The 24,298-nt window shown below is 32.6% G+C and overlaps 2 protein-coding genes across 2 annotated transcripts; one reads left to right on the forward strand and one right to left on the reverse strand.

Moving 5' to 3' along the window:
• The first annotated feature begins 1,093 nt into the window (after positions 1-1,093).
• LOC145630303 (albumin-2-like) lies at positions 1,094-2,733 on the forward strand. Its single transcript, XM_081682554.1, has 2 exons — positions 1,094-1,199; positions 1,473-2,733. Exon 2 carries the CDS (start codon positions 1,474-1,476, stop codon positions 2,485-2,487), a length of 1,014 nt encoding a protein of 337 aa, XP_081538680.1. The 5' UTR covers positions 1,094-1,199; position 1,473; the 3' UTR covers positions 2,488-2,733.
• An 11,332-nt stretch (positions 2,734-14,065) lies between these two features.
• Positions 14,066-16,885, reverse strand: LOC145632526 (polyubiquitin 11-like). The gene is made up of 2 exons (XM_081684894.1): positions 16,802-16,885; positions 14,066-14,923 (listed from the first exon to the last, which is right to left on the reverse strand). The coding sequence occupies exons 1-2, from the start codon at positions 16,883-16,885 to the stop codon at positions 14,066-14,068; spliced, it is 942 nt and encodes a 313-aa protein (XP_081541020.1).
• Between the last annotated feature and the right edge of the window lie 7,413 nt (positions 16,886-24,298).

Raw genomic sequence — 24,298 nt, forward strand, 5'->3', positions numbered from 1 at the left:
AAATTGGGCTAAATTTGTGGCATTGATGGCTGAATTAATATACGTTACATTAGTACTAACTACTAACACTTAACCTTTCAGTATAAAACTAGCCAAATTATGCAGCAAAGGTGTGAAAAAGCAAATGTGTTTTACTATGAAAGTATCCATATTTTATTGATTTGTGGCCGTAACTATTGTCCATAAACCCTAAACGTCATTGATCACATTCAGAAAACCAGAATAAAGAAAGGTAATTTCTGTATTGGCTGTTGCCTACCTACACTTTTTTTAAAAGATACAAGTTGATCGTTGTTATATTGTCATCTTACATTGTTATATTGTCATCTTACATCATGTGATTAGATTTGTATGCCTAATTGCTTATAATACAATGATAGTAAATTTCAACATAAGTTTAAGTTTTCTGTGTGCCTCATATTTTGATTGATATGGAATTGATAGAATCTTGAGATTTTTACGGGAACAAAATTTTATGATTGACATATGACACTTCATTTTCTCTTCTTATATTACGCAAATCAAATTTTAAAAATATAATGAATATATTTCCATTTGGGTGTCTGTTTATTATGAACAAAAAAACCCCAAAAGCACTGATATCGTAATATAAATTTGTACAGGGAAATTGAAAAGCTTATGTAAGGAGAAGATGCAGATGAAGAACAACAACTCCTAGTAGATAACAAAGATGCATCACAAGATGAAAAAAATGAGACATATAGACAGGACTCTTTTTACATTTACGAGATTTAATTGTTGCTCTTTGCTATTCAATATATATGCTATTTAAAATTTTAAGAAAATATTTCAAGTTCTAGGTAGAAAATTCTAGCAACACAACATCATGGAATGAAATTTTATAGTTATATACAAGAATTGATTCTCTTAATTTTTGTAGTACGGAGTAATAATTTAAAAAATCCAAACGTTTGAAATATCACTATATTTATAATCACCATATCTATAAACCGGGACATCGCCCGGATCACTAACTAGTTATTATATTATTTTATTCGACATGGGCCTCCTATATCAGGTAGTGGGCTATAATGTATCTTTGTTAACCTTTATAATAAAGCTACGCCTCCCAAAAACATAGATTTGCCCTATTTTTCTCTCTCTCTCTCTCAATTCCGCGGAAGCGCACTTCACGATCTCCATTGAAATTTCTATCTTCCATTGAAGCAGCTTGTTAGGTAAGATGCTGCCTTTTTTTTTTTGTTTTTTGTAATTATCGGATATCAGCTACATATTCTACGGTAATTGTTATTTCAATTCTCAGCATAGTCAATTTAGGGTCCTTGTTATTAACAAAGAGAAACAAGGTTACAAATTAGACAGAAGACCTTAACGAAGGCCAAAACCCCAAACAGTTCCGAGGCTAGAGATGCCAGGGATCACCTCTGTATTGTTTGTGTTTGTAATTTGATGTTCCTCTATATTCTTATTTTATATATCTAATCTTGTAGGATGCCGTACAACGTTAAGCTGAAGAGGAAGAGTCAGGCACCAGTTGATGATAATAAACATATTAGACATGCTGATGATTATGAATTGTTGGAAGTTATTCCATTTATGAAAAATCCAGATTCACCGACAGAACAAATGGCAGCAAACAAGTTTATGGAACGGTTCAATGAGGAAATTAATGTGGATTGTTATAGATTTTCAGCATTCCGCTCATCGTGCAGCAACCGTGTCTTTATGTTCATTCAAAATGAGTACGTTGTAATCAGTTATGATCCTGAATCACCTTCAAAGGATCAGCTTGTCTGTGGTCCTCTCATGATTTGCGACGGCTTCCCGGAGCTTTACAATACTCAATTTAGTGAAAGTGGTGTAGACTTTGCTTTTGGTTGTCATGATGTTGATGAAGCATTTTTATTTTCAAGTCTTCAGTGCACGAAGATAAAGTATTCACCAATAATCTTTACTGGTGAAGTGATTATAGAAAGTATAAGCTACAAAGAGATGTTTCCCTGTCTACAAGAGATAAAGTTTGGGAATCCTCTTTACACTGCTGCTTTTGAATCCGCTGTCACCAATGAAGCTTACATATTATACGGCTCAAAGTATGTCCTATTCAACTATTCCGAGAAGAAACTCATTGCCACTGGTCTCATAACAGAACTGTTTCCTTGTTTGCATAAAATCTTCTTCACAAGTGACATTGAAGCTGCCTTTGCCTCGCATGAGCGTAATCAAGTTTACCTTTTCAAAGGTAATTCTTATGTGCTCATTCAGTACAACCCTGCCAATGCTGACGACAGTAAGATAATTTTCGGCCCTGAAGAAGTTGTTCCCACCAACTGGCCTTCTTTAAGTGACTTTGTGCCTTACAAAAATATAGGATTTAACTCTGCAGAGCCCAGAACGTGGACCCCACTTTGGTGGTCAAACGGTTACATCAAAGCCCCGCTTGGGGGTGATGTCTCTGAGGAAATACTCGAAAAGTATGGTCCTTTTGCAATTAATGTTGATTGAATGCTTGTATAGTTGTATCGGAGTTTGGAGGGTTTGTTGTGATTACAGGGTTACTATTCTGGGTTCTTTTGCTCAGATATGTTTCAGTGTGTTCCTTTTGCTATGTTCTTTATACTTTTGTTTAGCTTTCTATTTAGTGTAGGTGCTTCTCTTCTTGTAGCAATAGTGCTTCATGAATGGGTTGTTAGCTGCTACTACTAGTGATCTTTGATGTAACCTTGAGGATTATTTAAGTTTAATTTTGATTGTGTTATATTTAAATAACATTAAAATCCATGTTTAGTTATTCCTTCATAATTAAGGGTTTTTCTCATCCTAGTCTAAAATAATAATTATCCTTGTCTTATTCGTTCACTAGGTTACAACCCGTACGATACACGGTTTATATAAAATCTAGTTTTATAATTTGTACAATTAAAAAATTGATAAATATATATAATAATTATGTACCTCGTCAAATATTACTTGTCAGGTTTGGCTTTCATGTTGCGAACATGTTTGGATATGCAAATGTAAATCTTGAATGTGATGCTATGAATGTGGTCAACGCCATAAAAAATCGATCCCAGGGTTTTTCTCCTATATATCTACTTATCTAATGTATGATGACATTATCTTAGATAGCTCTTTGTGTGATCTATTTATGATTTCTCATGTAAGGAGGGCTTCACCGTAGCTTATTTGGTTGCTAGATAGGACAAGGGTGGGTGTGTGGAGTACTTTTGAATGGGTCTTTTTCCCCAAGGCATAACGTTTTTTGGCGGAAATTGATTAACTTAATAATATGCTCGAGCTATCTTTTTTCAAAAAAAAAAAAAAAATAAAAAAAAAAAAATTATGCACCTTGTAAAAATATATTTGTACTTTTACAATTTAGATTTTCCTTATATTTCAAGATTATAATCTTACACAAGTTCCCTCTAGGTTTTCTCCTTGGGAGGGTTTTTTTGTTCTCTCTAGGGTTTCTCCCTTGGGAATGGGAGGGTTTTTCTAGCCTCCATTGCTAGATTTTTCTTCTTTTTTTTGAAGGTTTTCCTTCAATCTTCTCCTTCTCTCTCTTTCTCTTCCATCTCTTTTCTTCTGATCTCAATTGTAAATTTTTGTAGGGGGCTTCCATAGGTATTTTTACCGGTGGTAAGCCCCAAAAAAACTTTTTAATTGCTTTCAATAAAAGATCACATCTTTATGATGGAGTTTGATCTACTATTAGGTTTAATTTATTTGTTTGTTCGTCTGTCAAAGTTTGAAGATTTAGGGTTTCACAATCTCCAAAAGTGTCTAGAAGGCCATATGAGTTTTTTCACCCAAACAACTATTCATATGTGGATCTCAAGCCGAATTAGTGCTAACTCACAGATTGTATTGCTTCAGATGAAGATTTTTATAAAGGCGATCGTTGATCAAATATGAAGATTTCCTCGGAATTGTTTGTAAGTGCCGTTTGGCTATCTTTCATTAATGAAATCCTTTCTCTTCTTGTCAAAAAAAAAAAAAAAAATTTAGATTTTCATCAAAATTATTATGATATAAATAATAGGGAACTTATCAATGGTACACCCAAGGTTCGAGCGTTTATCAATGGTACACCTACTTAACTACTCCCTCCGTATTTTTTTAAGTGACTAGGGTGTTTTGCGCGCGCTTCGAGCGCGTTGCCAGTTGGAATTTTAGCGTGTAATTGTTGTCTTGAGGTGCGGCAATGTGGGGGTTGTTCTTTTCTTTTTTTCAAATATGTAATGAGTTTGAAAAGAAATTTATGTTAGGGGGCTTGTTACATATGTGTCTAAAGTAGTATTGAGCATAGTTATTGTTTTAAAAAAAAATTGATAATAATGTTTTTGGTAAGGGAAAAAAAATGGAGTGCGTTCTATTTATTTTCCCGATTATCATGCCCCTCTCCTAAGCTAGTTGCCCGACTATCTAAAGTGATTTCTTAAGTGGTATCTTGATTTTCTTATTTGATCTTTCTTTTCTTAAGTGATATTTCTTTTGAGTGTTCTTTTTTCTTTATTGAAAATTTTCTAAAGTGGTATCTCTCTCAATGTCGCTCTAGCATTTAGTAACTCTTTTTCCTAAATTAATTTCTTTTTAAAGTGGCTTTCTTAAGTTGTCTCTCCTTTTTTTTTTTTATGTTAAAAGTGGTCTATCTCAATGATCTTTTGTAAGTGGCTTTTATCTCTCAAGTCTATTAATAGGTCACTTCCTAAGCTATTATTTCCTGATTTACTTAAATGGTTTTCCTTAGTGGTCTCTGTCTCTCTCTATCTATCTATTTATCTACCATTTTAGAAAGCTTTTTCCTAAGCTAATTGTGTTTTTCTAAGCTAATTGCCCTGATTTTCTAATTTATCTTTCTTTTCTTTATTGATCACTCTCGAGCACAATCCTTAGTTTGACTTTCTCATACTTGTCAATTCTGATTAATTAATCAATAAATATTGTGAAAGAAGCTAAGCTTATCAAAAGATAATTGTTAAATTGAACTTTTCACTTCTTGCTCACTCTTTTTCTCGTTTCTTTTAGATCTTTCTCTCTTTATATCCTAATCATATCTAATTGCAAGTTCAGGAGGCGAGTTTATGTTAATTAAGAATTAATCAATGAGTTCATGATCAAGCTATATTAAGTAAGCAATCATTTAATTAGTACTTGAACATCTTGGTATAAGTGGTTTCTCTATCACTATCCTTTTTTTTTTTTTTTTTTTTTTTTTTTTTTTTGTGACATCCTGAGATAATTGCCTTAATTTTTTTTCTTAAGCTAATTTCCCTAATCACCCTAATATTCTGAAGTGATCTCTTGATTTGTGCCCATATTGATTAGGGCTATTATGATAATATAATATGAGTATTAATTCTTCAATCTTCAATTATAAATTATATGATCTTAATTTTTTAGTACTATTCTTTAACGCTTTAAGTTTTGGGTCATTTATTTGTGTGTGAATCCATGTTATTAGCAAATAGAGAATCAATTCTTGTATCGATCGCTCTAATTAGAGTATGACAACAATCATATGCATACACGCTTAATTTATACAGCAGGTTCCATTAATATATTTCTGCATATATGACAGTATTCTTATTAGAGGCAATGAATTAAATTTACTTTTGGAGATGAATGGATAATTCAAGGGCAAAATGGTCATCTAATAGCCCAATAATTTAAGTATGACACATAGATCATTACATTAATTTTAAGGGAGAAGATCTATAATTAGGATCAATAGAAAAAAAAAATTAAATAGTGAGCTTAAGGAGGAAGTTAATTATATACATTGCCTCAGAAATAGTAGTAGTTCAAGTTTGTAGCAAAAAAGGATTTATACAACTTCCTATGTTCTATTTGAGAAACTATGCTTGGATCCAAGGGGTGCAACCCGCAAATTCTCCAAATGAGGACACCTAAATATATCGTGCTCAACATCCAAAACCTATCAAGCACACAATTGCAGTTAGCTCGATCTAAATCCTTCTGTACACAAAACTCTTCAACTGTCCAACCTAAATAATTATTCAAAGGTAGAACAAGGCACTTCAGTAAATGTGAATATAAATGTTAAACAAGAGAGAATTTTTTGATTCATAGAACCCATACCATAATATGATGCACTTTAAGGCCTCTCAATAGAAGATTCAGGTACAGAAGTAAGTCAAGTAAATTCTACTGCTAGTATGTTAGGTTCATCTGATTTTAATGCCGGAGGTCTCTCTACTTCTGTTTTATTAGGTGCATCTTACGATTTGTGTGCAAGGTTACCTCTTCTGACAGTTCGAACACTCTTTTGTTTGTCCCTGTCTCAATGACAAAAATCACAAATAAAGAAAAACTTTGATTCTACACTCCCATCACACTTCATGCAAGATTGCAATGTCACATATTACCAGGGAAACAGAAGGAGAGACAGCAGACCACTAAGGGCAGGAGTTCATAAGTTAGTGATGTAAATAAAGGACATGAAATCTATACCCAGCCATTGGCCATGGACCAAGCATAAATTAAGAGCCATTCACCCTATACACACCCACCCTGACCCATATACCCACCTTCTCAAACCTGTCACCCACCCAATAGAATCAAGTTATACTCCCTCTATCTACAAATTAACATCTTAATGGCATATTCACCCCAATTTTATCAAGTGATCACACCTAATATACATAAATGTAGTCATTGGCTTCCAAAGTCAACTATACAAAAATTAAGACGTATGGTTTAGGTATTAGCAGCCAAATTAAGATATGGTAGAAAAAGAAACTTACAATTTTGAGAGATTCAAGCAAAGCAGCCATTTACAATTTTGAGAGATTCAAGCAAAGCAGCCATTGCATGCAGCATTGGTACTGTTGGCAAGTCTCTTGTTTTTCTTACATGGATTTTGGAGATCCCTTCGACTGAAGCTGTGGAAGTCAACAGTCAAAGAGGTTTAAGGTTAAGGCCATATTCTTTTTTTCTATTCAATAAATAATGATTTCAACTTACATTATTATTATTCGCTTTTATGATTCTTTGACCATTACCATATTTTCTTAATACAACAGCTAACTTTACGCTTCTAGATTTGTCATCATCCATTTCCAAGCTAACATTTGTAACTTGTTTGTTACACGTATGACTAATTTTTTTGTTCAAAAAGTTTGATAATTTAAGTAAAACAGTAGTTATCAAGCAAGCTATTAATTAAAAATGTGTCAAAGTAATAACTCATTGGTATTATTGTTACTTCTATGGATCATTGTAGCTGCCGGAGTGAGTCCGAAACCGGTGGCGGCTACGGAACGTCGAATATTGGTCGATACAGATGTTGATACGGACGACTTGTTCGCGTTGCTTTACCTCTTGAAGCTCAATAGATCAGAGTTTGACTTAAAGGTTTGTTTTTTATTTATTTTTTTCAAGCTTTGCTCATTGCTTATAATTATCATCATTCTGCTCCTAGTGCTATGTTTTTTGAAAACAATTTGGTAAAAATTAATAAATTTGTAGATGATTGAGGCATCAACGTGTGTTCTGATATGATGCTACCAACCATATATTGAGTTATAATTATGCACATGGTTAAGCCTTTAAATTTATTAATAATTTTTTCTTGAAGATATTTTAAGTATTAATTAATAATACGGTTGTTAATAATGTTTTTATTTTTTTTTTTTAATTTTTTTTAATTTTTTTTTTATTTTTAAAACATAGTTGAAAAAAAAATATTGAAAAATAGGAAAGAAGTGTAAACTTTTTTTTTTGACAGAGAAAAGAAGTGATAACTGATAAAGCGAAAGAAATCCTTTCTCCTTCAATTGTTGCCTAGTGGTAACAAACTAGAATCTTGTTTATAAAAGAGAGATATGTGTAAGTAAGAAAAAATAAAAAATAAAAAATAAAAAAATATGGTAAAAAAATAGGTTGATAAGTTGACAACATATAAAAGAGTGAGCAAATGCTTAAATATCTTTCTAAGGAAAAAAAAAAAAAAAAGACATGTAAAGTCAAAATGTAACCAATAAAAATTAAATTAAAGGAGCAGTCGTGTATTAACACGAGAAAGTAGTAATGGAAATGTATAACAAGGGGTACTCATGTAATTACATATATGTACGAGAGTGGTATCATCGGATAATCAAATAATACCATTAAACATACGATGATACTATATATGCATATAGTGGTATTATATATGCATTCAGTTGTACTAAAATTATTTATAAATTATACCACTAAATATTCAATAATATTTTATAAGCTTACGACGGAACAATCAAGTCTGTGACCCTCCCATCACATGAGACCATTTGACCAAAAAGTAGGTGGGATCCACCTATAGACCTCTTTCTTTGCATCTCTCTCTTCTTTTTTCACTCTTTACCATATATATATATATACTACTTCCGTTACATATTATGATATTATTTGCAACGATTAGACATTTTCCCTCTCTACTTTATGTCAAGATCGTTGCAAATAATATGTAACGGAGGTAGTATAATATTTTAATCATTATTATGTATTTATACATTCATAACATTCCTCCCTTTAAAAGTTGAGAAATTCTAGGACTCTTACTGCTAGAGTCATTTATGACCCTAACAAGGGGTATAATCGTCCATTCAAATTTAACGTACTTGAAAAAAATAATGTCATAACACATGTTGGTATTTCATTATACTTTAGATAGTACCATCATGATACCAACCACCTTATTCAATAATACCAACGAACATAAAATTGTTTTGTTGATATCGATATAATTTGTTGTTGGTATCATGTGAAATACCAACGTGTGCTGACTCTAACAGTTAGAGTCCAAAAATTCCTCTTAAAAGTCCCCCATTAATACTATACCCAAACTCATTGAGTACAAGTGTCATATCTTGTGCAGTTGTGTCCAGTACAAATAGATATTTTTCAAGCATATTAGTCATATATGTGAGAGGAAAGATATAATAAAAAAAGTAGTAGTGGATTTGGATGGGGACCATGAGAGGAGAGAGATATAATATTTTAATGTATTGTTTTGCCAAAAACGGAAATATATCACTTAAAAAAACACGGTCGGAAATGGAAAATGTATCACTTAAAAAAACACGGAGGGAGTATGTACTTTGATTGGCCAACATATCATATCATGATACAAGAAGGTATAATCAGGAATTAAGAATTTACTGTCATATAAAGTAAGGTATTATAAATCCAAAATTCTGACGGAATGTTTCGCTCTGTGTTTTATTAATTGTTACACCTATTAAATAAAACCGTGTTTTAATAAGTGTTATACTTATTTATATTTGACAAAAAGTTACATTTTAATTATTAGCCCCATTATCTTATTTTCCCCACCTAAACCATTCACAACTTTTTTTTTTTTTATTGTTTCTTTTATCTCACATAATTATTTTTCAATAAATTATTAGCCCCATTATCTTTCTTTTACAAATGTTTAATATTCCAGTTACCCCACTCACCTTTTTTTTTTGTTTAAGTCAATTAAATTGCCCACTGTAATACTTATTAAAACATGTTGGAAGTAGGAAAAGTAGTAATGGAGAAATGTTAATCATGTAGAAATGCATAACGAGAGACATTCATGAAATTACATATATGTACGAGAGTGGTCTCATCGGATGATAAAATAATACCACTAAAGATATGGTGATGTTATTTTAGAGTTTTATTTTCAATAAAATTTGAATAGATTAATAGGATAAAAAAAGTTATTTTAGAGTTTTGTTTTTAATAAAACTTTTGGTTTAGAATTTTATTTTCAATAAAATACCAATATTCTACATATAAACATTCTCTTAAGTCTTAACATGCAACCAACCTTTTCTTAGATATTCGGAGAAAATGAAAAGAGATCACAACTTTAGCGTTTAGATCACCATTCTTTTTGTTTGTACATCATTAATAACCATAAACGGACATGTGATTATTAATCCATGAGTACAAAAATTCAACTAGCAAATGTATTTTAGATAAAAAAAAAATAAAAAAAATTAAACTTCGATAAACAACCCGGACATCGCACGGGCACAAAACTAGTAACTAATATATAAAGCTAAACTTTTAGTCAGGAGAAGAGTCAGCTTTTCGCCAAGTGTCGCGCCATATAGGATAAAGTTATATAGAACTCAATTTGTAGGATAAAAAAGTTAGTTTAGTATTCTATTTTTAATTAAATTTGGATAGAATTTTAGGATAAAATTGTTAATTTAAAGTTTTATTTTCGATAAATTACTCATATTTCATTTTTTTTGAAGACAAGTACTAATATTTCATATGTACAAATTAATTTATAATTTTAGTCAAAAAATAATTAGATTATAACTCTCATAAATTATCATATAAATTTATTTTTTGTATCATAATATTTTTTAGAAGTGAAGGACTTAGTTCAAAATGTGCCACATCCATTATTTATACATTAATATATTCTAATCAATTTAAATAATATATACTTCACAATCTGATATAATTTTATTACTCTACGTAGACCTGTCAATCGGGTCGGGCCACGAGTCCTTTCGGGCAGAGTTATTATTTCAGGTTACGGGTTAAGAAATGTTTTTCCCCAATATTATTATTAGTCATTACATGCTTACTACATAGTTTAAATCGTCACAAAAACATATCAATTCCAAATTAATTTTGTATCAATGATATGTTTTAAAATTTGACATATAGATTAACAATTCATCTTAAAATTCAATAAGCAACCCGGGCATCGCACTGGCACAAAACTAGTTGAGCATTAAAGTTATTGATCGTTAAATTCTGATATTGGCAAGCGTGATAAAAGAAACATGTCAAGTAAAAGAAACAGAGGTAATACTTGAGTATAAGTGTATAACAATACATTAATAACATTATTTTTTAAATTTTTTTTTTAAAAAAAACATTAATAACAATTTTCTGTCTTATGTAATACTCCCTCCGTTTTTAAATACTTGCTCCATTTCTTCATGTGCGGAGTTTTAGGAGAAATTGAAGAAAATAATAAAATATAGAGGTAGTGGGGTAATTGGAAGAATAAAAAATTGTAAACAGTAAAAGTAATTGAAGAATATGAGGAGAGAGAGTATAATGTTGGATCCACTAGGTGTGAGAAATGAATTAAATATTGTTAAAGCTTGCCAAAAAAGGAAATGGAGCAAGTATTTAAAAACGGCCGGAAATGGAATGTGGAGCAAGTATTTAAAAACGGAGAGAGTACTTCGTATTAGTATCATCAAAAAACATCTTTATCATTGTTAAAAAAAATTACACATTTTTATATAATTTGATTAAAAAAAAAAACACTAACGGATAAATAAGAGAAAAATTCATCCATGGGTTTTCCTATTTATTCATATTAATTACTCCCTCCGTGTTTTTTTTTAGTGTTACACTTACCAAATTCGCCCGTGTTTTAATAAGTGTTACACTTCCTTTTTGGTAAAAAGCTACATTAAAATATTATATCTCTCCCCTCTCATGGTCCCCACCCAAACCCAATACTACTTTTTTTTTTATTATATCTCTCCTCTCACATTTATTACTTTTTAATTAATAAACTATTAACCCCACTATCTTTGACGTAATTTGTTTAGAGTGGATTTTAATACTCTATTATGATTTTAATGTGTATGAGACTTTGAAGTAAGCAATTTCTACTAGTCATGGCAATTTTAAAATCGTACTCAAGGTACGTTCGCGTACTTAGCATATTTTGATGATGTAGAATCATGCTATGCTTGATTTCAGTTAATTACAAGTAGTATCATGCTAAGGTTTATGTATGGAATTGTGAATTAATGGTGTTGGTGATTGAATTGTGAAGAATGAGTTATTTGTGATAGTTTATGGATTTGAAAATTATATTTTGGGCATGTTGTGTTTGAACCACACTTTTATTTATGGCATGTTAGAATGCATGATTAATTAAACTACTTGTTTAATTATGTTTGGAATATTGAAAAGGAATTTTATCATGGTTCAAATAATTTTTATTGATGCTTTAAACATGAAGATTAAGCTATATAAGTGTCTATGTACATAAGGGATAAATTGTATGTTGGTGCCTTTGTGCACTTAAAGTGTTTTTAACACCAAGGGATAGGATTTTTGGCGCTTTATGCGTTTAAGGTGTCTTTGACACTGAGGTAGAATTAAAAAGGGTTCAACATTAAATAATATGTGGTCACTAATTATTCAAGAATTAAATTGGTATGTTTGGTTGATTGAATAATTATTGTTGATTGATTTATTATGCTTGAGAGTCATCACCAAGTCCAATAACATGTAAATAACGTAAAGTGAAAGAGATTACGCACCAAAACTTTTGGAACGTATATACCTTGAGTATGAACAATTGGGGGAGTTATGGAGTTTTATATTTAACCATAACTTCTAATGGAGTACAGGACGTTGTACATTCCTTTTTATTTATTATTGTGCAAAGGAATTCCGCCACCTTTGAGTGGTTTTGTCGCTGGCATGGTTAGCTCCCGTGTCAATTAACCTCAATTTATTTGGGGGAGGTATAGTTGGAAACCCTTTCGATGCTTAATCAACGCTAAATGAATTATTTAGTGTCTAGTTAAAGCATCTTGTTGATTTTTGGGTGTGCTTGTAAACAGGTGCATTGAGGTAAGTCTGTGTTGATAGGTGAAAGTATGTTAGTGTGTTTAATTACGCTTATGTACTCAGCTTTGCTGATTGTGTGTGTTTGGCCATGTCTTTATCTTGGCCCTATGATGACCCATTTTTAATGGAGAGTAGTGGGGACAAGTAGAGATAAACTTTTCAGGTATTGAAGCATATTCATGACGGGGCATGAGTGAAAAGTGAATCATGCTAGTTTCCATTAGTTTACGATGTGTTTTATGCTTTATTTATTTATGACATATTTTGTGTGGACTAACGCAAAGGGGTTTGGTTTTGGAACGGTTTTGAATAAGGGCCTATAATGGTTCCAACTTCCAAGTTGTAGTTTGATTTTATTTGACTTTGTTTGTTTCGGTTTTAAACTTTACTTTCGTTTGGTAGACTTTTGAGTTTACTTGTTTAAACGGTTTTTAATTTTAAGTCTTCCGATGTGTATCTTTAATAGTTGTCTTAGCCGTTTTCACGGTGGTAGTAATGTCTTAGATATTCCTAAATCATATTTTAAAAAGTAAAGTGGGTATTTAAAGGAAAGGAATTTCTAGGGTGTTACACCAATCTCTTTATTTTTCTTAATTTCTTACACAAAATTACGCTTAATTTTCTATTTCTCAAATTCAATGGTATAGTTGACAAAAATTCTTTATAAATATAAATTTAATTGATAGAGTTTTTTTTTTTTTTTTTTTTTTTTTTTTTTTTTTTTTTTTTTTTTTGTGTGGAATGGTTGATAGTGTTTTTTTAAACACAATTAAGTTGCTGAAAATTTTGTGAAAATAAATTTTGCTATATTTTTGAAAAGAAAAATTGGCCTTGAAAATTGATAGTACTGCTAATATTGAAAATGAATAGCATCAATACGACAGTATCTAATTAGTTTTTAACAACCACTAATGACTAACCTTTGAATGGTCTCCAACCCACCTACCAATAAATTCATATACTTGTAATTAATATCCACCAACTACCTACACACTGACTAACGGAGTACGGAACAGCTGCCTCAACATACTATAAGGAGCGTTAACATTTCGTTTGTCTACGTGTACCTTCCAGCAGCTGACTCAACATGCTCTTACTTCAATTGCTGACATGGAGTAAAAGATTGACATAGTAAATCAATCAAGAAGATCAACTGGGGCAGCCCCCAATATTTCTTAAACCATAAAAAGCTTGATGAGTTTGATTCAACATAAAAACTTATAACATAGACTGACACAACAAACAGAAAGCAATAGACAGCTTACTACCTACCAGAATAACAAAGAGATTCTGGTATGTTACATGTAAAATCTGCCTAGTGTTTCTCTAAAACAGACAACAACGACACAATAAGAAGAAAAACAACAACGATAGCAATAAGAACTGCTAACAACGACGACAACACTGACTCCATAAAACTTAAACAAAGACGCCGATAAAACTTAAACCCTCACCAAGCTAATCAACACATATCTGTGGACTTTGGAGGACGCCCCATTCTGAGCATGGAATTCCTCTTGACACCATAGCTTTCGAGATTATATCCAGCAACGAGCCGTCTCCCTTGGAAGGACATTTGATTAAAAGGAAGGATAATTCCGTGCTGATCAAACACTCTTTGACGGATAACACCCACATCATCCGAAGCCAGGACATTCAGAGTGATAGTACTACCCAGGTACATCTTCAGAGACACCTGAAACGGATAGATCAGCTGCAGAACAGTCTGATTTTCAATGCAGTAGGAAGCCAATGACCTCGAATCCTCGAGAGCATTTCCATCCAAAAGAAGTCCAGCTCCATCAACCCTCGAGTTTATCATACTTCCAATCACAACCTTGGTGTATGCAACTGTGTGCAGCTTCCTGATCTGAAAGTACACCTTCCCATTATTCGGGGTGTAAACTGAGATCCACACCAGATCCCGAGGGATCTCGACCAAGAGCAGGGTCGAATTAGTATTGATGTCGAGGATACCAAGAGATGCTCGAGGAAGAAGTAGTCTTCCCTCGTACATGAGATCGTAGCTGTGTGGGTTGCATCCCAGCTTGTTGGCTATCATGTATTTGATAGAAGTCGCGGTGTCATTGACATTCGCAATAACCACCATGTCTAGCTGAGGGTTGGTGGGGACTTTGATGAACAATTTCCTAATGAGATAGGATACGTTGTCGTCGGCGAGTGGCTGATCTACACTCTGAGATTCATCTTGATGGGGCAACTCAATGGGGTTCTCACCAACACCTTCCTCATTGCAAACCTGTTTCAGCTTCTTGGTTTTGTCAGATTTCTTCTCTTTGAACGCAGCAGTGCTTTTAACCTTCAAAAAAATACCAACGGAATAAAAATATAAATATGTATAATACACGGCGACAAATCATAAATCATGCAATATACGGAGTACATTAGGAAAATTTAACGGATCTTAATAATATTATGTAATTAATAATCTATTAATAAAAATTACCGATGGGAGAAAAAGATAACATATCTTAATAACTAAGAAATACGGCGGTTAATAACATAATATAATCTCGCTATTTATTAAAGTGAATTCATAAATAAGTAGAATTGTGCACGTATGTAGTAGAAAAACCTACATCAAACATTTAATCATCTAGAAATCTCGTGAATTACATAGCTTAGATTTATCATGTAATTTTATGCGTCGTTAATAATTGAAAATTTTAGGGATCGAAGCTAACAATTGACACACAAGCAAGCAAGCATGTAGTATATAATTGATATTTTCAATTAATTTTATGGGATAATGGTAGGAGGTAGGGTTCCAAACCTCTCAAAATATTTTGATCTATTACACTCCCCTTCAAATGAACAATTCTCTAACAATCTCAATGAAAGGAAAAGGGTGAATAAAATGTGAAATTAAACTCTCTAATACACTAAAAAGAAGGCTTGAAATGTTTCGCAATCAAATTAAAATCAATCTTAATTACTAGATGATCAATTTGGGTCCTCAAAAAAAGATGATTTGGGTTCTCAAAAACACTTAAATATTTAAGTAAATTAGATTAATGTACACAATTTAAATATTTTATCCTCTTCGTTCCTTCCCTCACCCTTCCCAAAATCCCTCACCATCCCCCCCTCCCCCAACACCAAATTGAAGGAGAGAAATTAAAGGAATAAGCTAGATGGTTTCAAAAATCCCCTTCGTTCCCTCCCTCACCCTTCCCAAAATCCCTCGCCCTCCCCCCCCCCCCCCCCCCCAATCGAAGGAGAGAAATCAAAGGAATAAGCTAGATGCATTCACAAACAAAGATCGACTATTGATCTCCATGAGAAAGGCTAGATCTATTGGATCGCTCTAATGAGGGTCAGATCTAAGTCTCTATGCATCCTAAAATGTCAAACAAGCCCTCATCAAATTCGTATGTAGTCAAGCCAATAGAAATCAATTTGAAGCACTTCTTGATTCTCAAATTAGTGATCAACAATCCATTCTACTAATATATCCTAGATCGATCTAAGCCTTTGGATTTTAAAAGATCAATCACAAATTGCAAGTTGGTGTTTCAAAACAAGATCAAACTCCTTCCATGGAAAAAATTGACAATTATATATTTCAAAACTCAAAAATCCATGAAATTTTGATTTTTACATTTGATTTATATAAGAAAAGACCAAAATCTTATAATAACCAAAAACCCCTAAAATTAAAATTAAACATCCAAAGATTCATATAGAGGGAAAAAACATGTGTGAAAATCAGTTTTATGTTGATGATATATAATTTTAATTTGTTGATTAATCAACAAACCTTAACTTTTGATCAATTCAATTATAGATCTATAAAAATGACTATTAAAACAAATGTTATAGCACAAAAATTCATGGAAAATAATTCTTCATCCTTCATTTCATCATCACAACTATAAAAATTAAATCTTTAAGTCATTTTCTTTTAATTTTTTTTAATTTAATTATTTATTTAATTTTTAATTTTTAATTCTTCACCCAAAATTAAATAAATAATAAAATTTTTAAAAAATCAAGAGAAAATGACATCAATCAACAAACGGTCAAATCAATTCCAATTTTTTTCGCATAAAAGTCAACTTACCAATCCAAAAACATGTAAAAAAAAACATCATTTGACAAAACAAAAAGAAATAAAACACACAAAGATAAACACATAAACAACATGATGAGTGTTTAAATGAAACAAGAAATAAACCTCATCGCCATCAGTCTCATTAGAAGAGGAGGCAGAGATAGCATAACCGGGACGCGAGGCACGAGCTTCACGACGATCAGCCATGGTGACGGTGGTGGTGGTGGTGGCCGGTGGCGGCTGTAAGAACAAACACAATTTAAAAAAAAAAACTATTTTTAATTAGAGAAAAGACAAGAGAGGTGGTGTGAAATTATAGGAGTAGGGTTTAGGGTATTTATAGTGAAATGAAAACAGCCTAAGACTGATGTTTAGTGTGACTCCACGTTTTTTTTTGAGTGGCAAGGCGCCATTAGTATTAATTCTATCCAGTTTTTTGAAATTTATTAATTACCTTTTTTCACAAATTTAATTAATTTAATTAATTAAGACCAATTATTGTAGGATAATCTCATGCAATCTTCTATGATATTTGGGCCTGGACTCCTCGAATGATCCATTTTGGTCCGATATCATCTCCGATTTGCTTGTTTCTGATTTTCCGATGATTATATAATCTTGTTTGTATGATTGTATGGAGTGTATATTAGTCGGATTATGAACCATTAATTTATTTTATTACGGAGTAATACTCTATATATATTTACGTTTGTTAATTTAATTATTTTTACATATATAGTATGGGTGAAAGTACGGACTATAGCTACTACGTACGTACGTAGTAGTTTTAGTGTCAACTTGCTTAAATTATTTACTCCGTATAATGCAAACATTATAGTAAATATATATATAGAGAAAAATCGATGAGAAGAAATCTCAATTGTGTTTATTACAAACTTATGCGCGGTATAGAGACAATTCGATAAGAAGAAATCTCAATTATGAGGTTTAGTGAGAAGAAATCTCAATTATGTTTATTACAAACTAGCTTAACTTGCATTGTTTAATAATTATTATTACAAGCTTTAGGAAATTCGAGGAATAATATGTAATAATAATGTACTTATTTTATTTAGCTAATTTAAATAAGTTAATTAATAAGAAAACACGTAAGTAAGAAATCATTTATTTATTTATTTATTTTAAACAAGAAATCATTTAATTAAATACATGTATGCATAGAAATAACAAGTGCAATAAGCGAACACAGTAATTTATTTATTTACATAGACATATATAATTAGTAGCTACTGGCCTACTACGTTAGATCATAAAATGTACCTGTATAATTGATCATATAATTAATTAAAGAAAGATTATATATTATCAGGAATTGAACCGTATGCATGATCAAAGTTAAAGCACAAACTCTTAAACATAATTATACACGAGCTGAGATTATATTTTGATTAACAATATTATAAGATGTTAAGCCTTATTTAGTGTATAGCTATTGGGCCCTTGTGTTTAGCCCTAATCTCTTGTTAAATTGTATATATACACTTATTAATACTCTAATACAACCGCGGAAAATTAATTCGTGACACAAGAACAAACATTGCAATATTACATGCACAACCATTAATGGTACGGCAGTACTAAAGGTTGTACGTGGAGCTAGAACTTCTATCAATTTACGTGTCAATAATTCAAACTCAAATTAGTATACATTAAGGCACATAAAAGCGGTATCAGTTCAAAAGGCCGGACTGTATATAGAGAAGTTTTTAATGGATCTCTAGAGAGTCAAGTGAGATCAAATGACACTACACATCCATTCTACCCTTAGAACATCTGATAATTGAAGGCTTCGATCTAAATCTTCCATACGTTTATTTTACTCATTACTTTTTTTTCTAATTATGAATTCTTGTTATTAAATTTAACTAAAAGGCGGTTGTGATTCGTTGTTGTTGTTATTTATTATGCTTTGGAGCTAGGCTAATAAATAAAAAAAAATTATACATGAAACCCTAATTTTACACATATGCCCAAGTTAATTCTAAGTTATATTGGTCTAATTTTATATAACCAAATACATATTTTATATATGGTCTTTAATTTACTAATCTTATACGAATGTCGATTATATCAAAGAGAATTTGGCCTAGAAAAATATACTTCATAATACTATTGAATTTTTTTTTCTGATCTAATTGTCTGATTTGATAACTAAAATTTAACCTTATGCCAATACATAAGTAAAAATTATATCAAATGATTTTTTTTTTTAAGATTTGAATTAATGTGTTGATTTAGTTGTGTAAATTTCATAAGTTTTTTCATTATGAAACTAAAGATATTTAGCAATAAAAAGTTGCACATAAACTAATAAATTGTGTTGTGAAGTAATTTTTCTAATCTAATATAATCTAATAAGTACGGTCTTAGGCCCTGTTCACTTCACCTTAAAAAAACAACTTTAAGTAAAAATTATTTCAGTTGAGTAAAAATAAGTTCAGTTCAGTAAAATTCATTTCAGTTCAGTAAAAATAATTTCAATTCAGTAAAATTCAGTTTACTTAAAGAATAATTATAATAGAAAAACAGTAAAAATAATTTCAGTTCAGCAAAAATAATTTCAGTTCAGTAAAATTAATTTAAGTTTAGTAAAAATAATTTAAGTTCAGAAAATATAATTTTGATTCAGTAAAAATAATTTCAGTTCAGCAAAAATAAGGTGAAGTGAACGGGGCCTTAGTTCTCATTTAAAAAAAAAATAAAATAAATTATTGTTCTCCCTAACCATTAAGGTAAGAAATCAAGTCCAACTTTAATGACAGTTCATCCAATCAAGTTTCTCACTATAAATGGTAAGATATCAACAAAACAAGGAAAAAATGGATATGCAAATCACATAGAGCTATAAAATATTGTCTAATAAGATGCCAAAAAAAGGGTCAAACCCAAGATAAATCACACTTAGGGGCCGTTTGGTTCATCCGGGGTAAACGAAATGGAATGAGCAAAGGGAATGGAAGAGAATGGAATGAAAATGCCTAATATTCTCTATGTTATTTGTTTTAAAAACAAAGGGAAACAATCTCATCAACCCACCACCACACAACCCCCCCACAACCACCATACAACCACCTAATTCATTCACTTTCCACCTTTTCTAGCCACCATCCGTCCACCAAACCACCAGCCGCCCCTTCGTCGCACCTTCTCCTCCCTTCGTCAGCCCCTACGCATCTCTCCCTTCCCCGAAAATCCGCCCCGAAAACCCAAGAAACATCCCTCCCCCGAAAAACATCCTTCACTCCCCGAAAAACCCGCCGTCCGACCCTCCCCCACTCTCGAAACCCTAGCGGGTTTCGACGGTGAAGGGATGGACGGACGACGGTTTTGCGGGGATAAGGAGGGATTTCTAGGGTTATACGGAGTTGGGGATGTTTTTGCTGGAGGAGGATAGAGTTTTACGAGGAGGGGGAGAGGCGGCGAGGGTCATCGGAGACGCGGCAGGGTCGTCGGAGAGGCGGCGAAGCATGGGTAGTGTGGTGGTTGGATTTCTCGGTGGTATCCGTAGGTAGGAAGGTGGTGATGTGGTGGTGGCTAGGGAATGGGAATGGAAAAGTCTAGGGGGTTGGGGAATGAACTTAGAGGGATTTGGGGTAATGAAGAGCGTAAAGGAAATGGGAAAAATGGTCTAACAAATAACAAGGGAATGAGGGTAGTTGATTCTCATTCCCTTTAATTTGATGATTAACCCCAACCAAAGGGCCCTTTAATGGTCAAATATCTAACTCCCAAACCAAAATTAAGAACATTTTATACTAATACGTACCTTTGCTTCACAATAGATGTAACATTTTGGATAAAGACTTTTTGAATCAGTAGGCTAGAGGCCGCCTCTCGATTCTCATCAAGCACAAATACATTACATTAATAATTAATTTTTATATACATTAGTTAAAAAAAAATTATATTATGAAAATAAACATAGATAATCCAACAATTTTTACATAAATATTTATTTTTTAAATATATGTAAAAAGTGTAGACTAGTAGTCAAAGTTAAAAAAATTAATAATGAACTAAGTAATTAAAACGTTGCATCTATCATGAAAGTATATAGATGGAAAACTTTGGTTTAGAATCTCCTCTATTCCTTGCAAGTTGCAACAGATTGATAGTTGTATTCTTTGATTGGAAGTAAATAGAACAAAAAAAATCTTCTTAGCCAAGTCTTATTTTTCGCTTATTGCATGTAAAACCCGAATTTTCTGTAAGCAACATTCGCAATACGTACGTGCGCTTTTATTAACATTCACTACTGTTGACCTTAAGATTTGATGATGATGACTCAAGGAACCTAAGCAAACCCATATAAGTTTAACTTTCGTTTTTAGCTTTGATTAATGACAGGTTTATGCAACGAAATTCTGGAGTAAGAATGGAGCATGGAACAAGGTCTGGGTCAGCTATGGGAGGATAAAAGAAGACAATCAGAAGACATGTTCCTTTAGGGAGGAACTGAAGCTCCAGATTTGAAGCTTCAAGACGACGAGTTCCTTGAGTGAGGAACTGAAGCTCCAGAGTCGAAGCTTCTCAGAGTTTAAAGGAGTCTAATGTATTTTATCTTTATTTTAGGCTTCTTGTATTTATGTTAAGTACTATGATAATTGATAGGATTTAAGTGGATTTAATTTTATTTAGTAAAGATTTTATTTTCCATATTTTAACTCAATTATTCTCGAAAATATCTTTGTGTTAAAATATCTTTTCTTGTTAAAAAGATTTTCTGTTTTGATTTTATCTTATTCTTTGGAAAATCTGATTTGGAAAATTATCTTCTTCAACGTGTGTTAAAAGAGGTTGAGAAAAATTAGGAAGCTAGTAAAACCACTTCCTAGTATTTCGTTTAGCTTGCTGCCCAAGCTCCCACGAACTGCACTTCCTAGTTTTATGGAAGTTATGGATTAGTGGAGGTTAAGGAAAACGACAATTTTTAACCTCCTTCTTCCTCTATAAAAAGACTTGGTTTTCTGTTGGAAAAAACACTACTAGAAAACAACTAAATAACGAAGGAAAAATTCTGTCGGAAACACCCTGGTTTCCGTCGGAAATCGTGTTTCCGACGGAATTCCGTCGGAACTAGTTGTCGAAAAACATTTTGAAGGAAAATGGGCTTTTTCCGACAAAATTTCCCTCGGAAACACTATTCCGACGGAATTCAGTCCGCCGGAAAATATTTTCAGGCCCGAGAAAGTCCGTTGCAAGTTTCCGACGGACTGAGTTCTGTCGGTATGTTGCGACGGAAATTACGTCGGAAAACTATTTTAAAAAAACAAAAAAAAATCCTCCCACCACCCCATCACCAGCCCACATCACCAACAACCACCCCGCACCACCAGACCCCACTGCACACCGACACCAACTGACACCCACAACAGCCCCTTTCCGACCTTCAAACATCACTACCAACACCCACAACAGCCCCTTTCCCACCACCATCGACACCACCGACACCCACACCAGCCACTAATCCACCTTCAAACACCGCCACCGACACCCACCCTAGCCCCTTCCCACCTTTAAACACCACCACTCCAAAAATAAACCCCCAAAAACACAAAACTTAGCAAAAAAAAAAAAACCGAAAATAACCCATAATCGAAAATCAACCCAAAAATACGAAAATTGAGACAATAAAATCGAAAAACACCACACAAATAAATCAAAACTAATAGATCTACAAATTTAGCAAGAATTTCATAAAGAAAATTAAAAAAAAAAAACGATAATTAAACCACAAAAATTAAAGGAAATATATAATTATAAAATCATCTAATAAAATTTATAAATTAACATTACAATTTCATAAAAAAATAACTAGATCTATGCGCATGTACGTGGTCGTCGTTCTTGTTTTGGTCGCCGTTGTTGTTGTGGTCGCCGGTGTTGTTGTGGTCGCCGGTATTGTTGTAGTCTTCGTTGTTGTTGCTTGGTGTTTATGGTGTTGTTGTTGGTGGTAGTGGTAGGGGTGAAAGAGGAGAGGAAAGAAGGAGGAAAGAGAAGCCCGGATGGAGTCACGGAGGGGATGAGGAGAGAGAAATTAAAAGAGAAGAAAGGAAAGGAGGAGGGTTAAGGAGAGAGAAAGAAGAGGAAAGAGAGGAAAGGAGGAGAGAAGGGGCGGACGGAGGAGAGAGAAAGAGAAGAACGGGAAGGAGGGGGGATGAGGAGAGAGAAAGAGAAGTGAGGGAAAAAGAAAAGGGGCGGATAGAAAGGATTAGAGTTAGGCAGTAAATTTATATATTTTTTTTCCTTTTTTTTTAATTAAATGTTCCGACGGATTTTTCCGTCGAAAATTTTCGACGGAATATTTTTCCGTCGAAAATTTTCGACGGAATATTTTTCCGTCGGAAATGACTTTTTGCGACGGACGTCCAATTATTCAGACGGATTTATTTTCCGTCGGAAATTTCCGACGGAATTTTTAAATTCGTCGGAATTATCCAACGGAAAATAAATCCGTCGGAAATATCGATTTTTCCGACGGATTTTCAGGTCCGTCGTTATTTGACCTGATTCTTGTAGTGAAACACATTTGAGCATTACAATATTTTAGCTTTCAAAAGAGTCATAATCCACTTTAGTCCTTGAGTGTCTTAGTACTTAGCATTTAGAGTTTAATCTTGAGTTGTATTGGAATAGAGTTTGGGGAAACTCTAAGAGTGTTTATTCCTTTGAGTGAATCAAGGAGAAAGAGATAGTTAGAGTGATCAACTGATTGAGGGATTAGTTGAAGGGCGCTTGAGTTCGTTGAGGAATTTGAGTTTAGAGTCTTAATTTGTAATAGGTCGTTTGCCTTATTATTATTAAGAGTTGAGTTTAAAATCCCTTGTTGTCGTGGTTTTTCTTCTTGATTAGGGCCAAGATGTTTTCCACGTAAAATCTCTTTTTGCACTTTTAGTTTTTGTTTGAGTTCCTTTATTAATTCCGCAAATATTACCCTAGTTCCTCTACAATGCAATTCACCCCCCCGCCCCCTCTTGTATTGTTCATTCGAGTCAACTAACAATTACCAACTATATTAAGGGGGCGTTTGGTTGGTGTATTTTTTGAATTGGAAACGGATTCGATTAAACCAATACTGTTACCATGTGTTTGGTTTGAAGGCATGGTAACAATTACCATTACCTAAGGGTAATGATTACCCTTTATTTGTTACCTCTCAAAAACTTGTGGTAACAAATACCCTTACCCTCCTCTTAACAAATACCCTTTTTATGGTTAAACCAAACAAATGAAAAGGTAATAGCTAAATGATTCATTTTCCCCCTCTTATTTGTTTCCTTTCCACTCCGTTTTCACTTTTCAAACCAAACGCCCCCTAAACTGGTATAAATTTGTAATACCATACCTATTAGTAGTTTGTGAAATTATTAACGTAGGGTAAACCCGCCAAAACTAGTCCAACTTAGATTGTTTCTACTATGGTCCACTTTATTTGGACCATCACTATACTTAATTATCATTGGTCGAATTTTTAATTTTTTATTTAATCTTGGTCAAACACTATTTTTAGTATTTTCCTTTTTTAATTCAATTTTTATTTTCCAAAATATAATTATTGAATTTCTGAAAATTATTTTATGATTTTCAAAATTTATTTAT

Source organism: Chenopodium album, chromosome 5, assembly GCF_948465745.1.
Source record: "Chenopodium album chromosome 5, dcCheAlbu1.1, whole genome shotgun sequence".
NCBI lineage: Eukaryota > Viridiplantae > Streptophyta > Magnoliopsida > Caryophyllales > Amaranthaceae > Chenopodium > Chenopodium album.

Excerpts from the sequence above, each read along its gene's own strand:
- LOC145632526 (XM_081684894.1), bottom strand. The coding sequence starts at position 16,885 with ATGGCTGATCGTCGTGAAGCTCGTGCCTCGCGTCCCGGTTATGCTATC. Across the intron at positions 14,924-16,801 it reads ATGAGACTGATGGCGATGAG|GTTAAAAGCACTGCTGCGTT; the intron begins GTTTATTTCTTG and ends ATTTTTTTGAAG.
- LOC145630303 (XM_081682554.1), top strand. The coding sequence starts at position 1,474 with ATGCCGTACAACGTTAAGCTGAAGAGGAAGAGTCAGGCACCAGTTGAT.